Source organism: Notamacropus eugenii, chromosome 5, assembly GCF_028372415.1.
Source record: "Notamacropus eugenii isolate mMacEug1 chromosome 5, mMacEug1.pri_v2, whole genome shotgun sequence".
Classification (NCBI taxonomy): domain Eukaryota; kingdom Metazoa; phylum Chordata; class Mammalia; order Diprotodontia; family Macropodidae; genus Notamacropus; species Notamacropus eugenii.
Window position 1 is genome coordinate 270,203,442 of NC_092876.1, and position 13,761 is coordinate 270,217,202.

Consider the following 13,761-nt stretch of genomic DNA (forward strand, 5'->3'; position numbering starts at 1 on the left):
GGCACACAGAGAATGAAGTTTAAAGCTGTTGCTTTAAAAATTATTGAGGCTCACGTATACATACACATAAAAATCAATAAAGTCTCATTATCACACAGTACTAGACTGATACCCTGACTACAAACTTCTCCAACATCCCTTTCCACATGCAGACTCCATAGCCTACATGCTGCCATTTTGTGTGCCATCTTATTTTCTCCTTTGAAACTGTTTTTACTGTCTATTCTAAACAAACTACCTATATCATATTGATGGTTTTGGTTTTGGTTGTTAGTAACGTGGTCATATTTGGGGACAAGGGGTAGAGGAAGAATAGATATGAACCTACAGAGTATAATTTGCCCTGGAGATCGGTAGTTATAATTCAAGTTTAACCTCAGTTGAGGAAAAACTGCAAAAGCATCAAAACAAGATTAGAGCACCTTTCTCTGCCTTCTATCAGTATCATATAAATAGGAATTCCACAAACTTGAGAAAACAGATACTGCAGATACTACCTTTCACAAGCAGTATTACTGCTAAAGTTTTCTAATCTCCCAAGCTAGATCTTGAAAGAAACTACCAGGTGCCAATAGTAAAACTGCTCAATTTCCTATTTAGATGTTAGGAAAGTACTTCCAGAAAAAAAGAGGGTGGGGTGGGGATAATCATTTCTGATGTGTATTAATTTCAGTCAGATCAATGCAATAACTGGCATGAGGAAGCTGGATTAGTTGCCCCTAGTCTCTGATCCAAGTCCCTTGAGAAGTAAACCTATTCAAGTCTTAGAACTCCTATCCTGAGGCTGAGTGACCTTGAGTGACTGCAGACTTACCTTATCTTACTACAACAAACTGGCCACGAACCAGACTGTGCTTCCTATCTCATCCAGTCATCTCATTTTATCCACTCATATCTCAACCAGGTCATTTTACCATCAGCTGCCATCAATCTATGTCCCTTATCTAGTAGGATCTTTACAATCACAGAAAAATGTCAAGTTAAACAGTCAAAAAACTTTGCATGAATACCACAGGGATAGCTATGATAATCCATTTGTAATCATTCAAGTATATAAGAAAATCAAATCAATGAATACTGAATCATTCTTTACATAGCCAATTTGAGAAATGGCATATATTAATATAGATGTAGTGCAGGGAATTTTTTTAGGAAAGTATGTAACATAGTCATTATTGTTATATTGACATATTAAAAAAAATTGTCCAGTAAGAAGATATGGTGTGGTGCATTTAACTTATATATGAATAAGTTTTAATCTTGAAATTATACTTTCTTGCTTTAGTTACAGAAGTATTAGACTTCTGCTTTTTTATATATATTTTATTAACATCACTGCTAACAATAATTAATATTATTGATCTTGAGAAAACATGGTTTAAGATGAAATAGCATTACAGTAGTGGGGTATATCCAGGAAGTTCCAGAGTAATGGTCAAAAATGGATAATATCTTCCTGGGGAGCCAAAATTTTACTGTAAGGGATTTAAATTGATATTTATAAAGCACTGAGATTATAACAGGACTGCTCTGGGGGGTAAGACTAAGACTACTTGGATACCTAACAAACCTAGGACGTTGCAATCATCCTCAGAGGTATGACGATTTGGGAATAGAGATGGCAAAAAAGAGGGGAAATAAGGGATGGCTGGCCAAAGGACAAGAAGCAAAGACTTCAGCAACCTACTCAGAACAAGATGCCAATGCTTTCCTTACCAGGAATTTGCTAAACCCTGTTCTGAGATCTAGTCAGCAAATGTAGTGACATTGACAATCAGCAGCTTTTAAAATAAGTGTATACATGTAATCTACATACACATAATCATACGTGTATATATATATGCTTATTATATGATGCATCCATCATCATGCATGCATTACACACATAATTGAGACCCCTGAGGTAAGGACCCAGGCAGGACCCATGTTCCCACTCCCCCATCACAGGAACCCAGCAAGACCCAGTCAAAGTCTTAAGAAGACACCTCCCTTCCTCTTCCCCACTCCTCTCCTTGCAGACCGCCCCAGATCCCGTGAGGGTCCATGAAACACTTCAACCAACCACAGGTTATGCCAAGCAGAGTGATCTCTCCCAGAGTCTATCCCCAATCTTCCTGGAAATCTCCTCCCTTTTATATTTTCACACTGGCATTCACCCACCCAATCCCCACTCCTGCTGGAGGGAATCCCCTCTACATTCTAACCTTTAGGGCCACTTATCATTTCCCAGCGTTTGTGGGCAGCTCCCATCAGACACTCCACTATCCTAAGGATTGCTGGGCCTTGCCATTTGCACTGTATCTACACTCTATCACTTGGAGGATGAGTTCCTTAAGAGCAGGGGCTATTTCTGTTCCTAGCATTTCACATAACACTTGGCACAGAAGGCTTTAGTAAACACTTTTTCATTCATTCTTTAAAAAACTGGAAGAGTGAATCAATCAAAGTGGCAATAACTTTGAACTTGCAGAAGTTTAGCTAAAAAATTTTAACATTCTCATTAATTTTTCTATACTTTTTTGCTTTACATTGAGAAGCAGCTTGGTAGAACAATTAAGTTGATGCTTCTTTGCGACAGCTAATAAGGGCACAGATCTTATAAGTGAGCTAATTTGTCTAATCAATTTACCATCTCGTGGTCCATAACAAATGAAGAGCAAATATTCATACTGGGCCAGTTGCTCTGGATTTTCAAAGATGTATTAGGAACACTATTGAAGGCTGTGGGTCAGGACAATTTTATGTAAGGGATGATTGTCCTTACTTGAGTAATCCAACCTCAAGTCAAATTACCTTTTTCTCCCTCTTTTGACAAAGGTTCCCTCTACAAAAAGCTACTAATTCAAATATTTGGCCTTTTTGTTTTCTTCCAGGGTTCAATCCGGCAATAAAAACTTTCTATAGTATTTTATGTTTGAACAAATTGATGCATAGTTCCACCTCCTAGATTCTGAATAAGCTCTGGAACTGTGAAGAGCTAAGTAGAGTACTCAAGGTGACTAGATAGGTGATTAAATTTATGTAATGTATTTACAAAGTTATCAATCTGCTTTTTAAAGAGCTGTCCCTGTGGTTTTACCACATGTGTCAATCGGCTCCAAGCACCAGACAATCAGATAATGAGTATAAGCTTAAATCAAGCGAAACAAGAGGCAAAACCACTTGATTGTGTTAATGTGGCTGAATCCTCTGTTTTGAATAAAAATGTGTTGTTTGGCAACCATTAAATCATTGCCCCCAGAGTTTTTCTCATTTCCAAAACACTGTTAGGGTCATTATATGGACATTAGACAGACACATTCAGATTTACAATTAACAATGACAACTGAAGTCAAGGTCTGCACTAAAATTTCTATATGTTCTAAATGTTCTGCCTAAAAAGCTCACATTCATTTGTGTGTAGTTTAGGTGTTTGCCTACATCCAATCAAGGCTCTCTTTGATGGGGGACAAGTAGAAGGCGCCTCCCTAACTCACACAAATAACCACATCATCTATGATTGCAACTTCCTGTGCCCATACATTTAAAAAACATACTGAGATTTAGGATAAGTTTGAAAATTTACCCCAAATTTATTCTTTGTCTGGCCCCAGTGTGTTACAATAACCTTCAATGTTTATTTTGTGTGTGATTTGATAAGCATACACATCTGTAAAAGAGGAAAAAAAATAGAAATACAGGCTTTTTGACTGGCAGTCAGGTTCTTCAAGACACCTCAAGAAGTTCCATCCAGACTTTTTAGAAACAGGGAACAACTTTCCATTACAAGGGCCTTCCCATATAGCACTGTAGGGCAAGCACATTCTACCTCAATGGAGCCATATTCTAAAATTAACTTTAGGACACACATGTAAAATATTGAGTCTGCATGTAGGGTATCCTAATAGGTTCTTCAAAATCAAGATATTCATCCTATGACATAATCAGGTTTCCAGGCTTCCTTCAATCCTTTTTTTGGTCTGTTTTTGGGGGAGTCATCTGGGGTTAAGTGAACAGATTTGAACTCAAGTTCTCCTGACTCAAGGACCAGTACTCTATCCATGGTACCACATCACTGATCCCCCACTTCAAATTAAGCTGGACAGCTTGTACTATCATAGCCCTAAAACTGGAAGGCATCTCAGGGACCACATAGTCCAATACATTCATTTTACAGAAGAGTGAATTGAGGCCCAGGGAAGCAAAACAACTTTTCAAAGGTCACACAGGTCATAAGCTTCAGAGGCAGGATTTAAAGTTAGGTCCTATGACTCCTCAGCTAAACTCTCCTATACCACAATGCCTCCAATGGAGCTAGATCCTTGGTTAAATCAAGTTCAGAAAATCCCATTAGGAAACAGAATATGGAATATGGCTTTCTAATAGTGCCAACATAATAAAAATGCATTCCTATTTCCACTGCACCCATCTTGAGTTGCCATAGGAAAATGTTGCCCAGTGCAAGTACAGACTATGAAAAGGAGTTTTCTTTCACTCCTCTCTCCCCACAATATTAAATAACTATTCATATGTATGTATACATGTGTATATGTGTCTTAAAAAATGAGTAGAGATAGCAGGAGTTAGGTTATAGACAGTTCACTAAAAATTAAGCAATTAAGTGTAACAATGGATAGAGCTCTGGGCCTGGATTCAAGAAGACTAGAGTTCAAATTTGACTGAACAATCGCGACTAGTATATTTTCATATAGATAATTAGCCACAGAATCTGAAGTTATCTTCAGAAATGTAAAGTAGAAAAAATTATGTCTTTTCCACTGGGAAAAGGCTAATATTTAAAAAAAAATATTTGAGAAAAACGCAACTACAAATTGCTGATTCATTACTTTACCATGCCACCATTCCTAAGATGTTCTACTTATGACCTATTGGAGCCCCATAAATAAAGCGAAACAAAAGATAGAATGTGGCCAAACAGAACGTAAAATTTTCATTTCAAAACCCCAAACTGGGGGTATCAAGGAGGGAGAAGGGGGAAAATTCTTTTCAATTTTCTGTATTGCTCAGAGCAGCAACTTGCAATACTGACCTGGGAGAGCGGGCATTCTTTGGCTAACGTGCTCTGATTCATCTCTTTGAGCAGCTCCTTTAAGGCATTGCGGACTGTGGCATGGTTCCACTGCTCTGCTGGCAGATCTTCCAACTTTGAACAACTGAAAAACATAAGGGGAAGAATGAGTGAAATGGAAATGCCTACTGAACAAGGATTTGCTCTCTTAACAAAAGGCCAATGCACCTTCATAGAGTCCCTCTTAGACTCAGATTTTTCCTTCAAGGTGAACTGTTGTTAGGAATTGACCTTGCTGGGAATAAGAGAATGACCATATATGCCAAGAATGGGATCCAATCCTACTTAAATGATGTAACATGTGTACAAAGCTGCTTCCTCTGGGGTTTGATGGAGCCCAGTGCGGTCTGTTTAAATCAGGCCACACAAATGCCTGGGAAAAGCAGTCACTGTAGACATTAGGCAATGCAACTTTTGTGATGGGGAGGGAGGGGAAGGAGGAGGGAAAAGACATTTTAATTAATCTGGATATGAAAAGTGGGGTGGTAATATGAGTCTAAACATATGGAACATGATTTTTGTCATTTTTAATTATTGAATACGATGTAAGAAAGTTTACAGAAAATCTTAAATCCTCACTCACTATAGTACAATTTGAAAACTCTAGTTACACATTTACAGGTTGGCTGTTGAGGTACATAGCATTAGAACAATCCTACGAAAAGAACAGGGTTATTAAGCCTACTTTGATAGTCAAGGCCACTAAATAAGAACCCATATATATTTGATGTTTGTAGTTGCAGAGCATGTGACTTACATTATCTCATCTGGCCATTACAACAACCTTATTTTTTAAAGCTGTTCAAATATTATTGACCTCTTTTTATATATTAAGGCAACTGAGGCTCAGAGGAGTATTTGTGACCTGTCTAAGGTCACATCTACCAATTGGCAGAGCATAGCCTAGTGTCCACAGCTCTTGATTCCAACTTCAGCATTCATCCACTATGCTACTTGCTTCTCATGTACCCAATTTAACCTTCCCATGCCAGTGGGACAAAAAAATTCCAAATCATTAGTAAATGGAAGGTGGTGTCACTGAGGGTGATATTACCAGAAATATCCAAAAGAGAAAAAGATGGATCTGCTGAAAAGATATGGCACTAAGTCAATATGATAAAAAACAGAATTAAGTTTAGCTGCATAGTTGTTCAGGATGTCAGATAAGAGGAAGTAATTCCCAGTAAGTCAGAGAAATAGCTTTCCTCCTTTCTGGAAAGTCCACCACAGACAAAAGAAAAAGTCTCAAGCTCTCAGCGAGGCATCCTAAGCATGTTGCAAAAACACAGTCTAGCCCCTTCAAAATTCAAATCCTGGAAAAAGCTGAGATGTTTATTTTTCAAATACAATGTGCTAAGCATTTAATCAGGCCTGGAGGACCCATTAAATTAGAGGTTGTGGAAGTTCCCTTTCAGGGCTGATGATCTTTAATGATTGATCAAGCTTCCTCCAGGTTCCCACTTCAGTGCTTCAGAAAACAAAATAAAAAACAGTTGGAACGTAAACTGTAAAGATGCTTGATGAAGCACCCTCTTCCTTTCATTTTCCTTTTCACTTCATCAAAAGCCCTGAAATTAATGAAGACAGGATGTGCTAATCTCTGTAGAAATGCTATGATCGACAGAGCAGCTCAGAGAATAGGAAAGGACAGATGTTCAGAGACACCCACCTTTGTAATTGGATTTTCAATGTCACAACATGATAGACGTCTTGTAGCATGTCGGCTACTGTCGCATCTGGTGCATCAGTCACATAACTGAGGGGGAGAGGATTCCACCTCCCTAGTTTGATTATTCCTGAGCAGAAAAGAAAAAGATAATAAACATTTATCTGCTATTTATTAAACCTTTTCAATGTTATGGAAGTGATAACAATAGTCAGCATTTAAGGACTGATTCAGAGATATTTTTATATCACAAAGCAATAAGCAATTTCTTTCTTCCTGACAACCAAACCCACCTCTGCAGGAAGGTAAGGATAAAAGACGAGGTTTGCAATCATAATTCTTAATGTTTTTCCTGTTTCCTTAATTGGTCAGAAAACCAAAAAGATATTAAAAATGCCTTCCTGCCGTTTCCCAAAGTCTTTAAATTCTAACTTAAGACCAACACTAAATATTCTGGACTACTGATTTCACAGACAAAAAAAAAAAAAATTAAGTAAATACAAGATTTGGTTTTGAATTGAACAAGAAAAATTCCTGTGTGTGGGCTTAGCACACAGTTACATCCTGACTGTGGTGTGATTCCCAGTGAGAATAGCATTTGGAATTGATGAAGTAGTTAGAGTTCACTTCCAGATCTGTATTTCACCAGCCAGAGGGTTTGCTTTCCTTGGCAAAAAGTAGCAGTACAATACTTGACCACAGATCAAAAAATAGCAGAGTTGCCTTCAAGTTCCTTTTTATACTCCAGCTCTTTGTAGTGACAATAGCACCTTTTCTCTGTGTGTTTCCTAAAGGAGGCTGTAAACACATGCCAACAGAAGAAATAATATGGTGCATGGGCAAAAGAGCTGTGTCTGCAGTCAAAGGCCGAGTCTGAAGCTCAGCTCTGCCAGTGCCTGTCTGTGTGACCAAACATGAGCAAGCATTTTAGTACCAAGGACCTGTTTTGTCATTTGAAAAAACGAGAAGATTCAACTAAATGACTTTCAAGGTCTATTTCATTGTCTCTAAGGCAGATTTCATAAAATTTTTTGACATATTTTAGACTATTTATCAAATCAGATCAAACGATATAGCATTTGTAAAGTGTTTAGCATTGTACCTGGTACATAGTAGGTGCTTAATAAATGTTTGTTCCCCTCCTTGCACCTTCCCTCCCCCCATTTAGAAACCTTCATAACAGAAATTACATTCATGAAAGAGTCTAAAAGTTTTTGTTTGTTTGTTTTAAAAGTGAGGGAAGGAAGTGTGGGATTATTATTGAGATGATACTGTCATAGGCCAATTCATGATGTTGGGATCCGTGCAGTACTGATGAAGTTCAAGATATAGCACTCATTTTCTCCAAGCAAGACAGCTTTTTTATTCATATGAAATGTCAATCTAATGGTTACAATTTTATTAGAAATTACTTATTCTATGTTGCAATTAAGTTTCATTGATAAATCAGAAACAGACCAATCCAGTGGCTTAATATCACAAGTGATGTCATTACAAATGCATCTATAAACCACTAAACCTAAGTTTTCATTATCAAAGACACAGGGCACCTGAATGCTGAAATAGATTTTATAGAACATCACATCACATAAACATCAAGCTACTAGGCAATATTGCAATAATAGAAAATGAACTTTCTGGAAAGGGTAGGGCCTGTCCAAGATTGAATAAATGAATGTGTAATGCTTGACATCATGCTTGAAAACAGGGAATAAACAGAACAAAAATATTAAAATGATGCACTGTTTCAGTATTAAGATTTAACAATCTGGTGCTGAATATGCTGCAGTATAAATAGTGCCTGGACTCAGATCCAGCAAAGTAACACAGATCTCATTCATATCGCCGTATGTCTCTAGTTCTGGCTCCTTAAGTCATATTTCCCTTGCCAAGAAAAGCTGTTTTTCTTGTGGGGATAGTTTTCTTAACATTCTCTCTCATGACAATGAAAAGTGCACAGCACACAACATATATCAGCCAAGAAGTGAACATCAAGAGTCCACCAGCCAGTCACACAGTGAGACGTGGTTTAGTGGCTTTTACTCTTATAAATTATCTCAAAGTCAAAAACAAGCCCCCTCCCCAAAAAAGATAACACAAAAGATTTAAAAGAATACATAGATACCTATTTTTAAAAATACTCCTCAGTTTTAAATGTAATGTCTTTTTTTAAGTTAGCATGCATTCCACAGATAGCCCATAAGATGCATTTAAATTGATCCCATTTAAAAGGCCTTTTTTCCCCATTCAATTACAGACAGCACAAAAAGAGAATTCCATCTGCAAATATGTGCTGCTGACAGTATTGGAGTGAGAGAAGAAGAAAGGGAGGGATGATTACTAAGGTTATTTCAGTTACTAAGAATGAATTCCACACTGGAAATGATCCTCTGAACTAAAAATCAGACTGTAAAGCTCTAAGAGAAATAACATGCAAATTGCCTTACAGGAAATGCTGAGTTTTTTACTTAGGCTGATTCTCTACCTATCTTCATAAGGACACTGTTTTGGCTGGAATAACACACACACACAGGTGTTACAAACCTTAATGCCTTCACATAGAACACCTGCCTCAGGTTCTTTACATCTTGGAACGAAGCTGCTGACGCATGTTATTTTCTCAAGCAACTTCATGTGGTATGTGCATTTTCCTGCATACCATATTGCACTTACCTACATGGTTGTTAGGAGTCTGAGCTTGAGAGTAGTCTATAGGTAAAGGATCTTACGTCAATGCAGTGATGTTGTCCACCCTGTATTTACTTATATGAACAATGTTTTTTACCTAATCCATGTGTGCAAATCCTTTATATAGAGTTACATTTTAGAATTCTCCTTCCATTTTGCACACTTTAATAACATTGAGGAGTTATGTGTGTTTACATCAAGCCTGATTTGTCATGTGGAAAACTCCACCAATTGCTCCGAGTTCTGCTCTATGGGGTCAAGCAAAACAAGTCTAATTGCTCTAATACATTATAGGTTTTCAAATACTTGAAAATCTTTTATCTTTCAGCTTTTGAAACTGTTGACTGTGCCCTCTTTGGTTTTCCTCCCTTAAAACTTACATGGCACTGAATCATCACTGGTAATTACCTACCTCCCTGGCTGCTCTTTCTTTTTCCTCAATATTTACTCTTCCTCCTCCTCCTATCTTCTAAACTAGTGGTAGGAACCTATGACCTCGAAACCATATGTGGCCCTCTGACTGAATCCAAACTTCACACAACAAATACCCTTCATAAAAGTATTTGTTCTGTAAAACTTGAACTTAGTTAAAAGGCCACACCCAAGGACCTAGAAGGCCACATGTGCCTGTTCCCCACCCCTGTGATTGGCATGCCCTAAGATTCTGTTCTCCTCACTCACCTTTTCTTTTCTGATTCCAAAATCACATCAAAATATACATTTCAATTGATTAGAGAAATGCAAATTAAAACAACTTTGAGGTACTACATCAGACCTAGCAGATGGGCTAACACAATAAAACAGGAAAATGATAAATGTTGGAGAAGATATGGGAAAATTAGAACTCTAATGCATTGTTGGTGGAGTTTAGAACTGATCCAACCACTCTGGAAAGCAATTTGGATCTATACCCAAAGAACTATAAAATTGTGCATACTCTTTGATCCAGCAATACCATTTCTAAGTCTGTATCACAAAGACATCACAAAAACGAGGAAAGGACCCATAAATATTTATAGCAGCTATTTTTGTGATGGCCAAGAATTGGAAATTGAGGGCATATCTATCAACTGGAGAATGGCTGAACAAGTTGCAGTATATGAATGTAATACAAAACTATTGTTCCTTAAGCAATGATGAGCAGGTAGACTTCAGAAAAACCCGGAAAGACTTATATGAACTGATGCTGAATGAAATGGGCAGAACCAGGAGAACATTATACATAGTAACAGCAACATTGTACCATGACTAACTTTGATAGACTTAGATCTTCTCCACAATGCAAGGATCTAAGACAACTCCAAGAGACTCGTGATGAAAAATGTTATGCACATCCAGAGAAAGAACTTTGGAGTCTGAATATAGATGAAAGCACACCATTTGCTCTCCTTTTCTTTTGTTGTTTTGTTTTGTTTCTTCTTTCTCATGGTTCCTCCCATTAGTTCTAATTCTTCTTTATAGCATGACTAATGTGAAAACATGTTTAATATGAATGTATAAGTAGAGCCTCTATCAGACTGCACACCATATTGGGGAAGGGGGAGGAGAGGAAGGGAGAAAATTTAAAACTCAAAATCTTATGGAAATGAATGTTGAAAAATAAAAATTAGTTAATTATTTTTTTGAAATGTGCATTTCATAGATGGCCTCTATAAAAGGACTCTCAAGTCAGAAACGTCCTAACTCCATTCCTGAGCCGTAGGCACACATTCCAAACTGCCAAATAGATATTTCCTTCTGAATGTTTTGCCAGCTCTTCCAATTATGCACTTTCAAAACAACTCATATACCACCAAAAATCAAGTCAGCCTGGTGACTTCCTTATTTCTAACAAAAAAGTACCATCATTCTCCAGGTTACTTTGACTAAAACATGAGAATGATCATAATCTGTTTATAAAGAAGTACTTAAGAAGAATGACCTTTTAAATTGTTACTAGTTAACACATAAACAAAGCTCCTTGGATAAACTTTATTGCTCTTAACAGGAATTTTATCACCATCATTAAATATTTACTGAGTTCCTATGTGCTGAGTACTATGTTTGATAGGCAGATAGGTACTGTTTGAAATCTTTGACTCCACATTACAGAACTAAGTTTGAGAGCTGAAGTTCCTACAAAATAGTTTTTAATCACCTTAATTTAATGCAACATAAATTAAAATCATGTATGTTTGGATAAAAACTTTCAAAAAATCAGATATCAAGCCGTACCTTAAATATCTGTCAGTTACACGGCTGACACTTATTTAAAAAAAATAATTATGCTTATTTGAGTGATTTTTACCCCAAGAAACTAATTATTAGACTAAATGGCTATAATTTATTACAATTAACCTCTTGTATGCAAAAATATTGATAACTGGCTCGTTTTAACTGTTATATATTAATTAGCATTTTGAGTTTTTTAATGTATTACTGCTTTCTGAAGATGAATTAAAATCCACATATAATTTAATCAAAAGGTGAAAAAACTTTTGTCATCCAGTAAATATTATATATTTAATTATTTATTGAGTATCCATAATATATTATACCATTTTAGGGTTTGTTGGAGATTAAAAAAAAAAATATGTTCCCTGCCCTCAAGAACTTTTCCATGCCTTTGTAACTTTTATTTTATTCTGTTTTAACATTTTTAAGTAACTTTCAGAGAGGGAGAGACAGAGAGAGTGAAAGTGTGTGTAAGACAGAAGTATGTGTGTGCATATATACATATATATATATACACATATATATGGAAGTGCCTTAAATATACACAATGTGTCTGTATCTAAAATCCGATTTTGTCCTAAAGTTTAGAACTTTTAAAACATGACTCTACGCTCATTCAATACAGTTTTGCAAGTCACTATGAAAGATATTAATATCAACAAATTCAGTCTTTGCCCTCAAGGAACATGCCATCTAGTAGAGGAGTCTATCTCTGCTAACCACATCATATATACACTCTCTATACACTCATATAATACTGTTGCTGGAGGAAAACTCAGATTATTTACTCCAACACCTCTCATTTTCAGATAAGGAAACTGATGCCCAGAGAAGACATTTGCCTAAGGTCACATAAATCAGAAGCAGAGTTGACATTGAGGATTTCTAACTCCTACCCTAATGCTCTTTTTTGCTATACTATACACAAATATGTATGTTTATATCTATATTATTTGCTTTGATAAATAATAAACATAACTATTACAAGTTATTAAACTGGAGCTTTTGTTTTCAGGAACTGACTTAAAACTGTGGATAATGTTGAACTTTCTGCTTGCTATAGCTTGTCTTAATGAAGCTCAACAGCATGCTGGGGGGAAAGGAGCAGATTTTCAGTTGAATTCAAATTGTTTTCAATAGTTAGAGAGAGCAAGACTAAACATGAGCCACAAGTGCCTAAGTCAGTAACACAGCAACCTGAAAACTGGGTCAGACAAAGCTCCTGCAGGATCACAAATAACAAACAGCTTTCGAATTAGAATGGACTTTACATTTTAGTCTAGTACTTTACAACTGAGGAGACTGACCTGACCAAGATCACACAGGTAAGTAGGTATGAGAGGTAGGATTGGAATGCAGGTCCTCTAAAACAAGAGTCAATCTGAATAAAGCACAGACAGGACTCTAAGCTGCATTAAAAAAAATTTTTTTATTGAATTTCTTATAATCCTGCCACTGTTTATTCTCTCTTTTTTAACTGGACAATCATGATTATCTTCAAATTAGAGGCTAGAAGATGGTTCACAAAATAGTGTACACTTAGTACCTGTTCTGTTCACTTGGGCCTTCAACTAACATAGGAAATGAGAGAGCAATATATGAATATGTTTGAGTTTTATACAAGAGATTTTGCATTTTTCTCTTCAAATCAATGGGAAAACTCTCTTCCCTTTCTATGTTGCATTTACTTTTTTTTTCAAAGAACTTTCCTATATTATATATTTAAAGTGAGCCTTATAACGCTTAGATATGTAATCATTACTCTTTTAATATGTGGGGAAACTGAGGCACCAAGAGATTAGTAGTACTCGAATTTTAGAGCTGAAAGGGAACTTAGGCAATTTCAAGTTCCATCTCCTCACTTTTCAGCCATTCACCCTAGAAACTTTTTTCTATCACCCATGATACAAAGATAAGAAACATCATCCCCTTTGTTACTAAAGAATGTTAATAAACCAGTTAGTTTAAAAAAAAAAAGGCATATAAATGGATCAAGCAGCACATGCAGAAGAGCTCTGGGTAAAGGAGGCCTATAGTGTATCTCAAAACAAAATCCACAGGTCTATTTTTCAAATTAAGGACATACAGACCAGCAAGAGTAGTTAACAGCAACATTTCTTGTTAT

At 36.5% G+C, this 13,761-nt stretch overlaps 1 protein-coding gene across 1 annotated transcript in view; it reads right to left on the minus strand.

The window, feature by feature from the left end:
• Positions 1-13,761, minus strand: part of SATB2 (SATB homeobox 2) — a 221,504-nt gene that overhangs the window by 127,196 nt on the left and 80,547 nt on the right. Inside the window, exons 4-5 of the mRNA XM_072612809.1 lie at positions 6,738-6,864; positions 5,030-5,153 (exon numbers count right to left, since the gene is read on the minus strand). Of these exons, the coding sequence (XP_072468910.1) occupies positions 5,030-5,153; positions 6,738-6,864 (251 nt within the window). The remainder of the gene's footprint in view (positions 1-5,029; positions 5,154-6,737; positions 6,865-13,761) is intronic.